The 19,595-nt window shown below is 40.4% G+C and overlaps 1 protein-coding gene across 3 annotated transcripts in view; it reads right to left on the reverse strand.

Moving 5' to 3' along the window:
• Window positions 1-10,613, reverse strand: part of LOC126162642 (Golgi-specific brefeldin A-resistance guanine nucleotide exchange factor 1) — a 320,165-nt gene extending 309,552 nt beyond the window's left edge. For 2 of the 3 annotated variants that reach the window (XM_049919277.1, XM_049919276.1), the window contains exon 1: window positions 10,351-10,612. In XM_049919277.1, the coding sequence (XP_049775234.1) occupies window positions 10,351-10,467 (117 nt within the window). In that variant the 5' untranslated portion in view covers window positions 10,468-10,612. Of the gene's footprint in view, window positions 1-10,350 lie in introns of all 3 variants that reach the window. The other variant, XM_049919278.1, reaches the window with a different exon arrangement.
• Between the last annotated feature and the right edge of the window lie 8,982 nt (window positions 10,614-19,595).

Raw genomic sequence — 19,595 nt, forward strand, 5'->3', positions numbered from 1 at the left:
AGAAAATAATTTTTGAGTCTGAGGAAAAAATAGGTTTTATAATGAAAAAAAGACAAAACTTGATTGATGAAAATAACAAAGAAATTATGTGTCTTATCAATATCAAATGGGAAAGCCCATCTATCCTTCAAGATCCTTCTCCCAGTGTGAAAAAATTACATTTCATGGAAGTTACAGGGAAAAGCAGGCACAAATTAAGGAAATGAAGAAAAACTGATGGCAACAAAAAGCAAAGAACTGTAAAGACTATCTGATGCCCATGACCTGCAAAACTTGTGTGCAGACAAAGGACACATACAGACCAGTTCGATCCTTGTCAGGAACACTAAAGACTGCTGACAATTCCACCACTTTAACTGACTATGAAAAAACCTTAACACTTTGGAAGGAACATTTCTCTGAGCTTCTAAATTGTGCCTCCAATGTTGCTGAGGACTTTCTTCACAATGTCACTCAGCAACCTCAATAACCATGGATGGCAGTTCCACCCACATACAGAGACTATCAAAGCACTCACTTAACTAGACCACAAAAAACTCTTGGTCCTGATAACAGCCCTCTGGAATTGATACTAAATGGAGATGTACCCTCAAAGACAATACTTTTTACACTCGTCCTCTTAATTTCTTAACCCCAGAAGACCCTGTTTACTTTAAGAATGTTACCACCATCATTGTCTTGAAGAAAGGCAACCACAGTACATGTGTGAACTACCACTGTACATCGCTGCTGCCAACTGCAGGTAAAATTTCGAATTCTATTAAATCAACCAACTCATTTCAGAGACCATTTTGCCTGAATCTCAATGTGGTTTCTGAGCCTCTAGAGGCATAACAGATATTATGATCTGGGACAGACAAGTCAATGAGAAATGAAGAGAGCAACAGAAGCCTCTATACTTAGTTTTCAATGACTTGGGAAAATCCTTTGATTCAGTATGTGAATCTGTCTTGTGGAAACTACTGAGACACTTCGGTTGTTCTGAACATTATGTGGAATTGGTTCAAGTTCTTCACGATAGCACGGTTGTGCAAGTTCTTCACCATGACTCTGCATCCAAGTCATTCTCAATCACTCAGTGATTGAAACAAAGCTGTGTGCTCACTCTAACACTCTTAGCATTGCACATGGCTGCCATGCTGTATGAATCACCTACAAACAACCAAAGCATGGAGATTAAGTTTTGTTTTGATGGAGGTCTCTTCAATCTCGCAACATTTCATTCACAAAATCTTACTCAGGAAACAAAACTACAGTATGTCAATGACACCACCTCTTCTGCTCTAACATCTGCACTGTTATAACAGTCATTCAGCTGCTTTAAAACTGTGTGTAATTGCATTGATCTTACCATCAAAATGAAAAAACGAAGGCTTTCACAACCTGCCAACCACATAAAGTAGACAACAGACAGTTCCTTTACTCTTTTTACAACTGTAACGATTCAGATACATTTAGTATTCTGTTACTGTTAATAATTCATTTCTAAACCGATGGTCTCAAACACGGGTGTGGTGTAAGTATTAATGCACTGTGTACTGGTGGTGGGACACCATTGCGATAATGCGTTCTGTTTCCTCAACTGACTAGATAGCCTCACGTTCTGAAGTTACACATAAACTGGGTATGTGTTCCAAATTCACGTAATGTTTGAAAAACTCTGGGAAATTCCCTGGCGCAGAGGGGTTTGTCAATCAGGGAAACATCTCTGGTATACTCTCACAGCAGCATGGGTATTGCCATTACAGTACCTGTACACAAACAACATGTCTGTGTATTCTGCATGGGTGAACGTATGTGACGTGTTTGTATACACGGACACAATGGAACTTCCCCAACTAAACAAGACTCAAGAACTATATGCATACGTCCTCATGACTTCTCGCTGATCCAACTCAGGATTGCACACTGAATATGCTTGCAGCTGTTGCCTCTGTGCAATGTCACTGTGCTGCCATCTGTTGGAGAACCCCCACACCCCTCGTAGGGTGGGTCAGTCACCTGTCCCACCACTACTCTGTCCACCACAGCACCTATGCAGCACTTCGATAAGTAATACTCACACCTGTCTTCATATCCATTCATGGATGCGTGTAGTCTTCAACCCACTCCAGTTTCGTATGGATCAAAAACTGGACAAATGTTCATAGGCCTTTTTCGGCGCAGTGTGGTTTCAGTTGCCTGAGACTGCAGTCATGTGGACGAGTTGCATTTTGTGTGTGTGTGTGTGTGTGTGTGTGTGTGTGTGTGTGTTTTGACAAAGGCCTTAATGGCTGAAATCTTTAATTGTGAGAGTCTTTTTGTTGTGCTTATCTGTGGCTCAGCATCTCCGTTATATGGTGAGCAGCACCTTCTCATAATAAGGTCAAGGAGAAGGTCATGAACAGCAGATATCATACAGGATGAGACAAATCAATGGCCTGGAAACTGCTGATTGAAGCACCACCAATTAAAATGTTGTCAAGGGGGATATTTTCAATAAAAAGGAGAGCTCTGTTAAAAGACATCAACTGAACCTTAATAACACTACACGTTCCCACAACAATTGATGGTCCTGACCAGCGAGAGATGTAAACGCATATCCCATTTTAATCATGGTTTTAGAGCTGTTAGTGTAAAAATAGTAGCATCATGTTACTCCTGAAAAATAAAGAGAAACAGATTATGATAGGTCATTGGGGTAACGAACTTTAGGACCTTGAAATAGACTGGTTCTAACTCCTGATCTGTCCCCTAACCAAGGGTGGCTGGGGAGGGGAGGTGCAGAAAACATGGGGACCACATCCTAACTAGGTTAGACAGATGCATTCCAAGTGGTAATCCCATCCAAGGACATGTGACAGCGGGCTTACGACCCTCGTACATAAAAATAACTTGATAAGTTTGATGATCAGGAAATTGCGAGATGGTGATTGCGCAAGTGAACGAGAGTTGGTATCACTGAAAGTGAAGATGGAAGATCACTGCTTCAGCAAGGAGACTGTCTTAAGTACTTGTCTAGAAGCAGCCAGTGGACAGTCTTGCTCCACAATGAAGACTGGGTACAAGAACTTCAAAGCTGTAGGTGCCGCTGAGCCATAAAAATGGCAACCGTAGTCGAATGTGGAAAAGACCAGGGCCCAGAAAATATGAGTAGCACGAGCTTCACCCCAGGAGTTGCGGACAAGGAAGCAGAAAGTGTATAACTTTTGCATGTAGCTAGTCTTTAGATAGTGTATATGAGGCAGCCATGAGTCTTTTTAATCAAGAGGAGCCTCAAATATCAGGAATGTGCAACAATGCCCAAGAGCTGGATATCCAAATAAAGTTCTGGGTCAGAATGGACCATCGTACAACAGAAATGCATGACTTGCATTTAGTGGGTTTACAGCCATGAGAAACAGTCCACGTAGAGGCAATTCAGATGGTTGGTGGGTTGGTTGGCTGGACGATTAAAGGGACCAAACTACTAGGTCATCAGACCCTTTTTCCTTGAAAAGACAGGTCTACATGACTGCACATCAGAGATGGCCTACCGCGCAAAACCCAGCTGAAGGAAACCCCAAGGTCTACCAAAGTCCAACGAAGGCTAGATAAGGGACAAAAGAGAAGAAAGGTGGACATAGGAAAAAAGGCAGGCGAAGTGCCCCATATAGGAAGCAGCTGGAAGCCCTGACAGCAGAGTGCAATGATAGGACAATGTCCCCCACTCCTGCCACTTACCAGTAATACCACACTCAAATTGCCTTGGAAAGATTAGCAACATGGACAGGGCAAGAGAAGAGCACATAGACAAAAGACTACATGAAAGGGGGAAGGGGTGTGGAGGAAGAGTAGAAGAACAGGTAGGTTGTGGGCCGGGCTGGGCCACCAAACCCAAAAAACTGTAGTCTGGTCTGGGCAGAGTAGGCAACAGTGTTCTGCCAACACTAGAATGAGCCGATAACATTAGCTGGCCCTTTCTTAAAGAGAGGGGTAAAAGCCCCCCTTCACGAATAAAACATAAAACTAAGTCAGTCGCTGAGGCACTGTCTCCTAAAACAGGGGTAATGAGTCAGGGAGATTAAGATTCCACCAGTGGGTTGCTCAGTTGGGACAGTCCAGCAAAATACGGACCATCATCAAACAGGAACCATGACAGTGGAATGGGTCCTTGCAATGGAGACGATTAAGAGTCAGACAAGTATGGCTGATGCGGAGCTGGCAAAGGACAGGAGAGTCCTTGGGAGAGGCCTGCATGGAGGCTAGTCTCCTTTATCATCCATATTTTGTTTGGTGGAGTCAGAGTGAGCCGTTCCACATTACAGATCCCTAAAACTTGATGGCATAATACCAATCAGAGGTCAGTTTCCAGAATACTGGCCTCAAGAGACTGTTTACTGGTAGCCAGTTTGGCCAAGCTATCAGTGAGTTCATTCCCCAGGAGCCCACCATAGCCTGGGGTCCAGATGAAGGTCACCATTCAGATGGTTTCTTAAAACTGTCATTTAGTCAAAGCTACAGATTGATAGGTATATCATACACAAAAGTTGTCATCTTACAGCACAGAGGTGACCACTGGTCTGAAAGATCACTAGTCCACTGATAGTGATGAGAAAAGTAACACTCAATACAGAGCCTCTTCAAATGGGATAAAAACTGACAAATTTAGGATGTGTAGTGAAGGACTCCCCAATTTCAAAATTAAATATCTCTAAAACTAAGATAGATACATGAATGCTTCAAAAAGGTATGTTTGTGTTATAGCTGTACGAATTTTATATGAAAGCTATGCATAAGTTTTTAGTTAGTTCGAAAAGCTGCAAGCAGATGGCACTGTGAAGCTCACACACTATCAGCATGTACAATTAAATTAAACATGTGCAAACAGTCAGTGCAATCAAATTGTGATCTTTTTTAAATGTCCAATATGCAGGTGGCAGAAAAAAAAACAATGAAAATTGCCATCACATCCTGTACTGTCTCCACAGAAATGGACCCAGATGCCAAACAGACTGCCGATTCAACCTCACACAACATGGTGGGGTGGTTCCAGCAGACAGTGTCTTTCAATATGCCCCACAAAAGTAGTCACAAGGAGCTGGTTTGGGCAAATAGAGGTCAAATGATTCCTGCACTAGTAAATTTGCAATAATCCCGCACTATGAATCAATTGCCAAATTATTCATCAAGAAAGAGAAACGACTGTTTGGAGTAATGTGGTCTGATCCCATCTTGTGTATGAAACACTCAGTGCTGTATTGATTCTGCTACACAACAAATTGTACCAAAATTGCAATCTAATGTTCACTAGTGATCAGTTCTCAGATGAAAAAAGGGCCAATTATGCCTCTGCTGCCTACTACAGGCTAAACAGAAACTTTGGGAGAATACTGTGGTTTTGCTTCACAAATAAGGATTTTTGTAATCCCACGTCACTAATTCTGTTTACTCACGACTCCATTCGGGTAGAAGTATATTTCATCTGTGAACCAGATGCAGCCAATGTCAAATGCTTCATTATCAATCACTGTGAAAATGTGGTATGCAAAGTCAGCCCTCTGTCACACAGATCATACAGTTATGGACTGGTGGCTCTGGATTTTGAATGGAAATGTGTAGCTCCATCTCGATATTTTCTGCATACTGGAATGCTTCAAACTAGTCTACTGCAATTCTTCAGATAGATTTTGTTGGATTTTGCTGAATAATTCCAGAAACCATGGCAACATTTTCAGGAGTAGCTACAATTTGCCTAGGGGCCGACATTCCCCACTGGATTGTCAGCCACACTGTCTGTCCATTCTAATTTTTAGAACAGCTTGCCAATGGTTTTTGCATTACATCCCCTTGTAATATTACACCATGTTTGACAACTGTGCCTTGTTGCTGCAGGACTGGGTTCTAACCTATGGTATTCCAGTACAAGAAAAACATGTTGTCCAAGGGAACAGATGATTCCAACCTGTTCCTTCTGTACACTAACTTCCCTTCATCTTTCAAAGGTGGACCTTATCATCTTGAGCTGTTGGCAGCTTTTTGAAATATTTTGAAACTTCTGTATAAAGTTTGTATAAAATTCTTACAGCTTTCACAATAAACATACCATTTGTTGCACTCATCTATTGACCTTCAGTTTTCCAGATTTTTAATTTTGAAATTGGGTGCTCGTTCACTGGTCACCCTGTAGAGAACAGTAGGGTGCCTCAAAGCCTTTGTCATAGAGGGTAAATAAACTGTGATGGCACTAAGGAGTCATATGCCTTATGTAGAGCCGGAAAGAATGCAATGAGGTGGTGGTGGTGGTTAGAAAAAGTCTACTGGATTGCTGTTTACAACCTAACCACATGGCTAGTTGTGGATCACTCCTCTCAGATGCCACACTGATAGGGGGAACAAAAGGTTGCGAGATTTGAGAACCCAGCATAATCACCAAACTACAAACCTTTCCTGCAGTTTGCAGAGTATGTTGGTGACACTGATCAGTTGGTAGCTGATGATACATGTTGGATTTTAGCCTGGTTTAAGGATTGGGATGACGACACTATCTCACCATTGTGAAGGGAAAATACGGTGGAAGATCCTGAATAGACAGAATGTTTGAGTAATGTTCAGATGTTGGATCATCTGATTATGAATTGAATCAAGACTTTGAGCCATAGTGTGTGATGTTTCAAGAGCCTAAAGCAGTTCCCCATCAGAGAAAGGTTCATTATTTAATTCAGTGTGACAGGGGTGAAAGGCAAGGAGATGTTGTCAACTTCTTGTTTACACATTCAAAGGGTACTGATATAAGCAGAGGATGCCAAATGCACAACCAAATGGGTCACAAGCTGTTCAATAAGAACTGATGCATCAGAACATATACCATCATTAGTAAGATACCTAGAATAGTTGTATCTCTTTGGTGACCTACAGTACTACAGAGCTTGGCCCACACCGAGGATGGAGGAGGAGACTGCTCCAAGTGTTTCCTCTTACTGCATTTAATTAGACAGTGAGCCCTAGCACAAAGCCATTTAAAAGGGAGGAGACTGGTCTGTGAAGGATGTTGGTTGAGACACTGCAGGGTATTCCGATGAACTTGAATAGTAGTTGCAATGTTTTGGTTCGCCATGGTAGCTGCCAATGGTAGAGATGGCATGTAGAAAGGAAAACAGCAGTTCTAGAAACACAGATCATTATGTTAGAGATGTCTAATCCAAACTTGGTGCAGAGGTGGCAAAGATGACCGCACAGGTATACAACTGCTGCTTTTCTCTTTGAAGAATCTGATGTGAAGATCAGTCGGGCAATGACAAGGAAGTGATGAGATCACCAGGAAGTAGTCATGCGACAAATATCACTGTGTAGAGACCATTGTGATAAAGCCACAAGACTGACAGAGGAGATTTAAGGTTGATAGATGAAAGGTGCCATGGGCAGTACTGAAGTGGGTAGGAGAACTGTCACTGAGGAGACACAGATCAAGACTGGAATGAAGATGATCAATCAGAATGTTCTTACCAGATGAAGTAGTGCTTACCTACAGGGGTTGTGCACATTCAACAGGTAGGAGAAACGGGAGGGGGACAAGTTTTTAGTTTAAGGTGATCATTTCAAGGTAAGTAAGCATCCTGCCAGATGGTAAATAAACGTTTCACATGATGATCACTGGGCTTTTTAGAACTTGCACTGCTAAAGCTTCAAACACAGTATGTAGGAGTATCCTCTCACTGATGTGATTTGTGTGAACCAATTCCTTACTTTTATCTCCTAGGGCCAGTACATTTCTGACTATGTATGGTAACCTCAAAGAGTTGGGGAATGGTCATCAGTGAAGACTTTCTTGGAGAACAAAATACAGATCACACAACAAGAGGAAACTAGTTGTAGCAGTTCTGAAAAAAAGGAATAGCAATATCCACCAGAGTAGCCTTCTCCCAAGACTATTTGTCTTCACCTTCTTTTCTTTCACAACTTTTGGCAGCTGAGATTCTTATGAGAGCTTATCTATTAAGGGTGTAGGAATGGAAGAAGAGCAGGCATACCTGGAACCCCAAAATCCATCGCCCCCTCAGCCAATGGCTGGTGTTGGGCCTCTGGTCTGTTAAGTTTCCAGTGAGCTGGTTCCCAATAGGGAGCTGTGTCATTGGTGAATATCAGAGCAGAAAGCTGTTTCTGTGGCTAAATGAGGGGACTGATTCTCAAAGATGAGCCTGCAAGAATCAAGAGTCTGGAGGACCTATTGTCCCACCTGTCAAGTTTACTGGCGCGATACAAGATGTTGGCGTTTAGAGAGTAAATAGACCAGGTACTACTCACCGCCTGGCCACAGTAGTGTCAAAAATAAATGTCACCGAGACTGGACGCAAATCACCATCATATTTCTGAGCTTCGAAACATAAGTGACCTCCAATTCCTGGATTTTGCATTCCCTGAGGAGGTTAAAACATTTCAGGGATTGGGGAGGGCGTTATTCTTGCAACTGACACAGGTAGATGAATTTTCCTTATGTGGCACGCTAGCCTCCAAAACTTGGGTTGTATGCATGCTGAAAAAACATATGCTCAAAGTACTGGCATTTAAAACACCACATCTGATTGGGTAACATGACTTCACATCACACTGGTAACATGATTTTGACAACCTCTGACAGTGAATCCCCCCTCAAAATGAGGATGAATGCACCAGTGTCTAACTTGTTATTTGGGACGTCTTGACAATGATGACATACGAAATTGATCCCACAAGTGATGGAGTGCCCGTGTAGTTCTTCATCCATCTGCTACAGTGCTAGGTTCTAGCAAAAAAAAAAAAAAAAAAAGAGATTAATTCCTGTATCATGTTGAGGTTCTCATGGGAGTACTGCCCATGGCTTCAGGGGGGGTCGGGGGGGGGGGGGGGAGAATGAGGAATCTGCATTCTTAAGGTGGAACCATGACAAAATTTTCTACCTGAAGAGTGTTTGCGAAATACATTTTCAATAGTCTTTTAAAAAAAAAAAAAAGAAAAAAAACTGCACACTGTCTTGTTATCTTATTTTCAATTGCTTTATACTGAGCAGGGCTTTTCTCTTTCAGCCCATTCCTTTTGTCAATGAGTTACAATATTTATGGGGTCATCCAAGGTTTCCTAGATTCTAACTTCTTATTCCTATTAAGTCTGTGGTTGCATTTGTATATTTTATCATCCAATTTATATGCTGCTCATTTCTTATGATATTTCAGCTGGTAATTCTTAAATCTGACACTGAACTTTGCCTCAATAAGTGTAGGTCACTATGTATATCAGCACCACGTTAACTATGGCTACACTTTACTTGATTCCTGTAAATATGCTTTACTGTTATACAATCAATCATACATTGAGGTGACAAAAATCATGGGATACATTCCAATATTGTGTTAGACCACTTTTTGCCTGACGTAGTGCAACAACTCAAGTGGCATGGAATCAACAAATTGTTGGAATTCCCATGCTGAAATATTGAGCCACATGCCTCTATAACAGTCCATAATTGAGACAGTGTTGCCGGTGTAGGACTTTGTGCATAAACTAACCTCTCTTATGTCCCGTGTCAGGCGATATATGTGGCAAAATCATTTGCTCAAACTGTCCACAATGTTCCTCAAACCAAATGCAACCAATTGTGGCCTAGTGCATTGTCATCCATAAAAAAACCATCTTTGTTTGGGAACATGAAGTACATAACCGGTTGCAAATCGTCTCCAAGTAGCTGAACATAATTTCCAGTCATTTCAGTTGGACCAAAGGACCCAGACCATTCCATGTAAATGGAGCCCACACCATTATGGAGCCACCATTAGCTTGCACAGTGCATTGTTGGTAACCTGAGTCCATGGCTCCGTGGGGTCTGCACCACACTCTAACCCTACCATCAGCTCTTACTAACTGAAATTGGTACTCATCTAATCAGGCAACGGTTTTCCAGTTGTCTGGGGTCAAACCGATATGGTCACGAGAACAGGAGAGGTGCTGCAAGCAATGTTGTACAGTCATTTCAAAGGCACTATTGTCTGCCATCTGCTGCCATAGTTCATCCACACCAAATTTCGACGCACTGTCTTAATGGATCCATTCGTCATGTAACCCATATTTAATTCTGCAGTTATTTCATGTAATTTTGCTTGTTTGTTAGCACTGACAACTAAGCTATTGCCACTGCTCATTAAGTGAAGCCATTGGGCACAGCAGTTTTTCCTGTTGTAACAGTGTACCACTTATTATTCGAAAGGAACAAAACAGACGAATAAAAACGAATTGGTTACGATCCACAAAAGCTGTCAATAGTTATTGTAAGTAGGCTATGACAATTAACAGTACGACAGCTCTCAGACCCATATGTACAAATTATATTAGCTGCATAACAGAACATAAAATAATATTTACCTGGTATGAATGTGACGACCACCTAGCCCCTCTTCGCATAGCTGTCAGGAGTATTGTCATCTCCCCTTGCACCACATAAATGCCATTCCCAGGGCAAACCATTTTTTTATTCTCCATTATCGGTATAACCAGACTTACCTACGGTTTAACAATAATAGGTTTACATTATAATTACAATGTTCACATTCGCACAGATTCGACACTCATCAAACGCCACCCCACAACTTCCAACTCGGTAGCATTCTCTATTGGACAGCTGGTAATGTGACATATCAGCTGAAGAGTCGATATATGCACAGCGGATGAACATCATGTTGATATTATAATTGTGGCAGAAAAATAAACTGATATGACAGTGTATATAGTTATCGGTATGTAAATGCAAAGACGTTAATGCGGATGAAAAGTTTTAAGGTACAAAACATGCATAAATAACATTATTTTTGTTATTTTTTATATGTCTCAGAGGCGCACGTAAACTGTCTGCAGTTTCTGTTCCACGGAATGAAGTGTAGAGTTTGTTTAATTTTATCGTTTGAAACCATCAGAACGTTTACTCAACGTATCATTTTAAAAATCAAGGCGCAACAGAGTAGTTACTGGTACTGATTCGCATTTGCGTAACTAAAATTTACAGAGAGATTTCAATGTTTGATTTCATTTTTATTTGGCCCTGTTAAATTAAATTCTGTGCAAAGTTTGTACTGTAATGTACGACAAGTCAGTGGATATAGTATTACATGAGCACAAAGAGAAGAAAAACAAACATTACTGTAAACGTCATAAATGCAAGATACACAATATCACAGTCAAGTTTTCAAGAAAAACAACAACACTGAAGACGATATACCTTCTAGATATAGAATATTACACACGTTAGCTTACAAATTACATAAGTTATAGTATAATACATCTTTACAAAACTTATACATCTAAAAATTCATTTAACTTAAGAGCAATTGTTTCAGTTCCATACTGAATACATGAGTGTTGTCATCGTCATTTTTTACATTCAGTGGGAGCTTATTGTACATTTTTATTACAACCTGGATAACTCCTTTTTGTACAATACTGAGAGTTACTGAGTCTTTATGAAGGCTTTGCTTCTGCCATGTGTCATGACTGTGAATATCACAGCGAGTTTGAAAAGTAGATATAGTGAGTTGCGAGTGTCAATATCCCAAATGTCTTGGATAGATGCCAACAGAATGTCCAATTTCAAACGCTACAAATCAAACATACAGCTCGTTTCCGTATACCGATATTAAAAATTTTTACCACTTTTGCAACGTTTCTCAAGAATATGAGATCTGAGAATGGAAATATGCAAAATATGACAACATTAGCTTGTTATTTCTCTGTCATCATAGAGTGAAATAGTTTTCTGTGCAAAGCATGCTTAGTTTACTTTCTTGAGCTGATAATCAATATGTTCGGTCCATCTAAACATATTATCCACCATAATCTGGGGTGACTTTGCACTGTGCCGCCCACACTGTCTGTCGAACAAATGCGTTCTAGAATTTTGGAGTGGCCCCACCAGAAGAGCTAAGGTGACTAAAAACTTTGTTGGATAGTACTGCCATCTGCAGAGTTATTCAGTATTTACATTCTACTTCAAATCGTCGCACCAAACCATCTGCAGCAGTCTGACTATTTTGTGGTATGAGCCTGTTGATTGAAAACCTTCTATAGGGTCTCACACAAGGAAGAACACCAGAAAACTCTGGTTAGTACATAGGTTTGCTACATTATTTATTAGCGTGACGCCACACTATGAATGTTCTCTCACTGCTGGCTTTGGCACATTAGGGAGAGCTGTTAAAAACTGAAAGATGCAGGGGCGATTATACACCACCTTTTTATTAAGGCTTTGGTTGACTTTTCAGTAATATACTGTAAGGTACTAGTACTTATAATACTAATTTGCTGTAGACGATGCTATTGCAGAAGATGCCACAGACGTACAAAATATCGCAAATTTTCGTCGCTATGCCAACTACAGGTATTCACCAAAATACCCTCACAGCCAAATTCCGTGCGAAACATCATGCACTATTGAGTACATAAATTTTATTTAATAAAGAAACGGAGGATATATTTGCTGCATATGCTGTGACAATTTGCGATTATCCTTTTCATTTTTATTGCTAGATTTTTGGTGCACTATACAAGCGGATCTCAACCAGTGAGGTTCTTCTGTTGCATCCCAGAGTCTAAAAACATATAGGACCAGTAAATTCGTAAAGTACTGTAAAATTTGTAATAATACATTACATACTCAATAAAATATGATTATAGAACAATCCCATCTTTAAGATTAAATAACATGAACACTCTCTTTGTTCTACAGATTATTGTTTATTTCTAAGTAGTTTTTGGCTTACTGAGCCATCTTCAGGGACAACTATCATTAGGACAAAAACAATGTACTTCTTACTCACCCTTAATTATTTTATTGTTAAAAATTATTTACTTTGTATGTTGTTGCCTTTAAGCCATTCACTGTTCGGCAATGAAAAACCCAAGAATGAGACAATGGCACAAAGTCATCATCCCCTATGGGTTAACCTTGTACCAAGTTTCTAACAATACTTTTGAAAGAAAGGTGCAATTCAGAAAATATGTACACATTTTATTGGATGAGGCATGCTCAACTCATATACCCCTTCAGAATTTACCAAGAACCTTTCTCTAGGTTTTTTTATTTTTTTTTGTAAAAAGCCTTCAGAAGTGGCAAAAAGTCATCCCAGATTAAGGTGTTTTGCATTCCAAGAAACATTATATGTGAAGTTTCATTTATTTTATGACTACTTATATTTAGTTCAAGAACTTGTAGCTTATTCCCTTTGTGAAACAGTGTGAAACTTGTTTTTAATGGGTTTAATCATAGGTTTTTTGTCACAAACCATTAGTATACTTTTGTGTTATTGCTTCAGCTGTAATCTGCACTGAAGATTTCACTCCCTAGATCAAGATACTTGTATCATCATCAAAGATTAGTATACAGGGTGGTCCATTGATCGTGATACCACGTACTTATATGTTTGTGACTATTACAGCGTCATCTATCACAAAGGGAAAAAAGTGGTCCAACAAAAATATTCATATTTCTTTACATACTACACGAATATGTAATAAAGATGGGGGTTCCTATTTAAAGAAATGCAGTTGATATCCGTTTGACCTATGGCAGCGCCATCTAGTGGGCCAACCATAGCGCCATCTGGTTTCCCCCTTCAAGCTAGACAAGTTTCGTTCTTTATAGTTTTTTCGTTTGACGTTTATTTCGTGAGATAATTGGCCCGGTCACGATCAATGGACTATATATATATATATATATATATATATATATATATATATATATATATATATATACATATATATATATATATATATATATATATATATATATATTTAAAGTCTGGGTGACATTGATGCTGTTTCCCAATGAACGATCCTGAGTTCAGATGATTGGAGGCTAAGTATGCGAGTGCTATCCTCCATTAATCCTGATGGGTGGAACATGTTGGGCCTCACGATGCGGACTGGCCTGATGTTCTCTCTGGCGATAACTATGGAGGACAGGGAAACTGAAGATGCTGGGGATCCAGTTTGAGGAGTGGCTTGACTGCTTCCACATCTTTGGGAGCCAAATTAGCTGGCAGCAGGTGCAGCTGCCAGACTACCTCCATAAGTTTTTCTTCCTGCACCCAAGAAGCTGAGAGCACAGTGATGTGATCCTAGTTCGCGAGCGTGAATACAGGATGGCTGTTGGTGAGCTTCAGTTTCTTCCTCGAGACGACCGAACACAAGACCCCTAGGTGCCTGATGAGGTCATAGGGCATGTGAGGAAAGGTGAGCTTGGGTTTGTCTGGAGGGTAAGGGGGTACAGGTTATCAAGGTGGGGGTAAGTCCCGAACCTGAGTGCCCCAGAGACCTTCTTCAGCAATATGTGGAAGCGGCGCTCATCTGGGAATGGCAGGTGGATGCGCTCGTCCACCGCCAATGCAGATGCGTTATGTGCGGCAACAACAGAAGGCCCTTATTCTCTGTGTGTCTGCTACACAACAATCTGGTTAGGAGGGAGAGCAGATGGCTCGTAGCCCCAGCGTGACCGCGGGATCCGGTGGTCCGTCGCTTAGTACAGCTGCACCAGCAGTAGCGGAAGTGGACGTGCCTGTCTTTGCTGCCCCCAGCTCGTCCCTGAGCAGATGAAGCTCACAGTGCATGCCCAGTGCTTCTGTAGATAGTGCCTCCCATTCCACTAACACAGCAGCATTAAGGGCAGGCACCGCCTCGTTGGTCGCAGCCTGCAGGGCAGCAGGCGAGCTGACTCTGTCCATGGGGCAGTGCGGCCCGTCTCCCTCTCTTGGAAGAGGGGGTACGGCGACCGCTGGCACTGCGCGGGTGATCTGATTCAAATTACGGCATTCAAAGAGACCATCAATCGGCCGTCACTTCACGTCACGTCGTGTCGTGTCAACGTTGCAAGGGAAGAGAGTTTTTAACAGTGACATCGTCTACAAATGAAAGTTAACCTATTACTGCCGCGCTCATTAATGTTTAGTAGTAGATTTTGTGTTTTTGTATCTTCTAACACTTATTTACGTGGTGAACTACAAATGTTCCATTACGACTTGGATATTTTTTTCGTTGATTGTTCTTCCACAAACAAGGTCTGATATCTGAAAGCCAAAAATTATTTATGTTTCACCACAACAGACACACTGTACATTTATAGTAAAAACATAAGTTGACAAAGCAATTTTCAGTTAACAACATTTTATTGAAAAAGTCAGCTCTAAAGTAGGAAGCAAATACAGTTGTTTATGACATTGTTAATCATATGAGAAAAACATAAGGGATAAGATAAACAGTTTCTATTTGTTCTGTTATAAATATTGTGTGTACATTTTTTGGCTAACAAATAAATATCGATGGTTTGAAATGTTGTTTCACTTTTACAAAGTTTACCACAAAAAAATGATGAAGAACTAACATTATGAAGTTTGCTTTGGCCTTTCATAAACTTTGTCACTGTTAATTCTTAACTCCAACACTATATTCCTACTTTTGTGTCATGGATGGTCAATCATAACTTCACTTTCACTGTGCTACACTGGCATAAGTGAATTGAGATGGCGTGTTGTGATGGACAGTGTGAATAAACCCTCACATAATGGTGCATGAAGTTACATGACATGACAGTCAGTGCCTACTGGCCTTTATATTTTAAATCTGATTTTGTCCATAGGACTAAGATGGTTAGGAAGACCTGTAACATGTGCTCCCCAGTTCAGGTTATTACCAAAGAAGTTAGAATATTCTGTTTTATTTGTTGATTAACTCTATACATTATTTATTATGTGGTCAGACCTTGAGCCATAATGAGTAGCATTATTGTGTTTAATCTAAATTCCAGAATCAGTGTTTTATCTAAATTCCAGAATCAGTTAATAGTTTTCAGGAAAACATTATTTACATTTTAGAGTATTGAAATTGCTCCAATTGAATTGATTTTAAAACTTGCACCACCAGAAATGAAAAATGTTTTTATTTCTGCCATATATTATGGAAGATCATTTATACAGGGTGCTACATTGATCGTGACTGGGCCAAATATCTCACGAAATAAACGTCAAACGAAAAAACTACAAAGAATGAAACTTGTCTAGCTTGATGGGAGAAACCAGATGGTGCTATGGTTGGCTTGCTAGATGACGCTGCCATAGGTCAAACGGATATCAACTGCATTCCTTTAAATAGGAACCCCCATTTTTTCACATATTCGTGTAGTACGTAAAGAAATATGAATGTTTCAGTTGGACCACTTTTTTCGCTTTGTGATAGATGGCCTGTAATAGTCACAAACATATGGCTCACAATTTTAGACGAACAGTTGGTAACAGGTAGGTTTTTAAAATTAAAATTCAGAACGTAGGTACTTTTGAACATTTTATTTTGGTTGTTCCAATGTGATACATGTACCTTTGTGAACTTATCATTTCTGAGAATGCATGCTATTACAGCGTGATTACCTGTAAATACCACATTAATGCAATAAGTGCTCAAAATTATGTACATCAACCTCAATGCATTTGGCAATACGTGTAACGACATTCCTCTCAACAGCGAGTAGTTCGCCTTCCGCAATGTTCGGATATGCATTGACAATGCACTGACGCATGTCGTCAGACGTTGTCGGTGCATCACGATAGCAAACATCATTCAACTTTCCCCACAGAAATAAATCCAGGGACGTCAGATCTGTTGAACATGCGGACCATGGTATGGTGCTTCAACTGCACGTGATCTATGTTCCGGACATCCATAATGTTGGAAGTACAGCGCCATTCTGTCATGCAGTGAAACATCTTGTAGTAACATCGGTAGAACATTACGAAGAAATCAGCATACATTCCACCATTTAGACTGCCATCGATAAAATGGGGGGCCAATTATCCTTCCTCCCATAATGCCGCACCATACATTAGCCCGCCAAGGTCGCTGATGTTCCATTTGTCACAGCCATCGTGGATTTTCCGTTGCCCAATAGTACATATTATGCCGGTTTACGTCACCACTGTTGGTGAATAACGCTTCGTCACTAAATAGAACGTGTGCAAAAAATCTGTCATCGTCCCGTAATTTCTCTTGTGCCCAGTGGCAGAACTGTACACGACGTTCAACATCGTCGCCATGCTATTCCTGGTGCATAGACATATGGTAAGGGTGCAATCGATATTGATGTAGCATTCTCAACACCGACGTTTTTGAGATTCCCGATCCTCGCGCAATTTGTCTGCTACTGATGTGCGGATTATCTGCGACAGCAGCTAAAACATCTACTTGGGCATAATCATTTGTTGCAGGTCGTGGTTGACGTTTAACATGTGGCTGAACACGTCCTGTTTCCTTAAATAACATAACTATCCGGCGAATGGTCCAGACAAGTGGATAATGTCGTCCAGGATATCGAGCAGCATACATAGCACACGCCCATTGGGCATTTTGATCACAATAGCCATACATCAACACGATATCGACCTCTCCCGCGATTGGCACACAGTCCATTTTAACTAGGGTAATGTATCACGAGGCAAATACCGTCCGCACTGGCGGAATGTTACGTGATACCACGTACTTGTACGTTTGTGACTATTACAGTGCCATCTATCACAAAGCGAAAAAAGTGATCCAACTAAAACATTCATATTTCTTTATATTGTACACGAATATGTAATAAAAAATGGGGGTTCGTATTTTTAAAAAAACGCAGTTGATATCCATTTGACCTAGCAGGCCAACCATAGCGCCATCTGGTTTCCCCATTCAAGCTAAACGAGTTTCGTTCTTTGAGGTTTTTTTTCTTTTGACGCTTATTTCGTGAGATATTAAGCCTGGTCACTATCAATGGACCACCCTGTACATAACAGGACCAAGAATGAACCCAATATTCGTGCCTATGGTACACGTTAATGAGTATTACCCATTCTGAAGATTTTGTTTCATTGTGAACACTCCCCTGCGTTTCTTAACCCAACACCCTGGATCCTATTAGGGCGTTTGAGCTTATGCAGAACAATAGGCCTACTGTGAACTTCAAAATCAAATGCTTTTAACAAGTTATAGAAGATATCAGTTGGCAATATCTGTCATTTCAATTCTGTCTTATGGGACTTTTTATATGAGAAACAGCATATTCTGAAAAGAGATACTTTCGAAATCCAAACTGAGACTGGCCAAGTATCTTATTTTTTTATTTATGAATATATAACGTTTCACAGTGTTCCAAGAAGCAGACAAATTGTGAGAGTGGCCCATAGTTATTAATAATTGCAAAGGAGTCTGCCAACCGGACATTTTAATCTACCTGTAACTAAACCCTATGATAGGGATGTGTTGCATATATGACTGAAAACATTGCGTGTATGGAACAGAATTTTAGTACCTTACTCAAGATATTGCCAACTCTGTGGATGTTCTTGTATTTGAAGAGTTAAATATATTCTTCATTTCTTTGGCAGAGCATGGAGTAATTTAATTTGCCTATATGCATGAGGAGAAGGTCCATGCCAATCTCCGGAAAAATTCCAGTAATTATGAAATACATTGAATATCTGGCTGCTATAATTTATTATTTGGGTGTTTGACATATTGATACCACCTATAAATTCTGTCATTACTGATTTCAAGTACTTCCCATTGACATAAATCTACTTCATAGATCAATTGCACAAAGGGTATTATAAGCCTTCACATATTGAGTCAACAAATGGTTAAAGTGTTTATTGAATCAATGTCAATGACGAGATCCCTCAGTTATCGAATTTAGTCAATGATAGTAAAATTCATTCTATAATAAGCATGAAAATATGGCTAGAACTATATACAAATAGCACTGTCACCTTTCATTCTGCAATCCATATATATAATGGATGTATAAATGTGTGCAAAAGCTAATTGGGAAATAAGAATTCTTTATGAAAGTTTTAGATAGGGATTTTGATGATTAAAAATTCTGCTTAAAGAGGAACTGACTTCAAGTTTATAGTTTGTTGGCCATATTACTTCAATTGACTTTCATTGTGTGTACTTATTCTTATTTGCTATGGTTTCATACTATATTTATAATTTTAAACATGTGGATTTACTGTAGAAAATAAACAATCAGTGCTGTGCATTACTGAGACATCATTGACTATTCAAATGTATTGTAAAAGTTATAAATGAGACTTTGAACCAGCAGTGCAACACTTACACAGAATCAGTATTTAGCCACAGTCGAAAAAGCACGTCCTTGTTTGGCTAGCTGGGCAGTATGTTACGCCCAGTCTGCACAAATTGGAGCCCTCACCCTAACTCTAACACCACCGGTGGGCCGCGAACGACGAGTCTCTGCCTGCCTACTAACCCAGATAGCCAGCACTGCACCAGCTGCATGCTCCTGCTGCTCACCACTGATCCAGACTTCGACTATGGGAAAATCCATCACCCTGTAGCTGGACACAGCGACCTTCCACAGTGGCGAAGACGAAGGTGACAGCTCTGTATCAGTAGTGTGGCCACATCCTGCCACCTCAGCTCCTGAGCCGCTGCATGCGCCAGCTCAGCACATTGTAATTCATGCAGTGCGTTCACATTTCTTGCTGTACACTATTGCCTCTGGCCACTACAGCACCAGCATACTACAAGGGAATACTGGACCACTCTAGAGTATAGAGTGCACTCAAAAGACTGTT

This window comes from Schistocerca cancellata, chromosome 2 (assembly GCF_023864275.1).
Source record: "Schistocerca cancellata isolate TAMUIC-IGC-003103 chromosome 2, iqSchCanc2.1, whole genome shotgun sequence".
In the NCBI taxonomy this organism is placed as follows: Eukaryota; Metazoa; Arthropoda; class Insecta; order Orthoptera; family Acrididae; genus Schistocerca; species Schistocerca cancellata.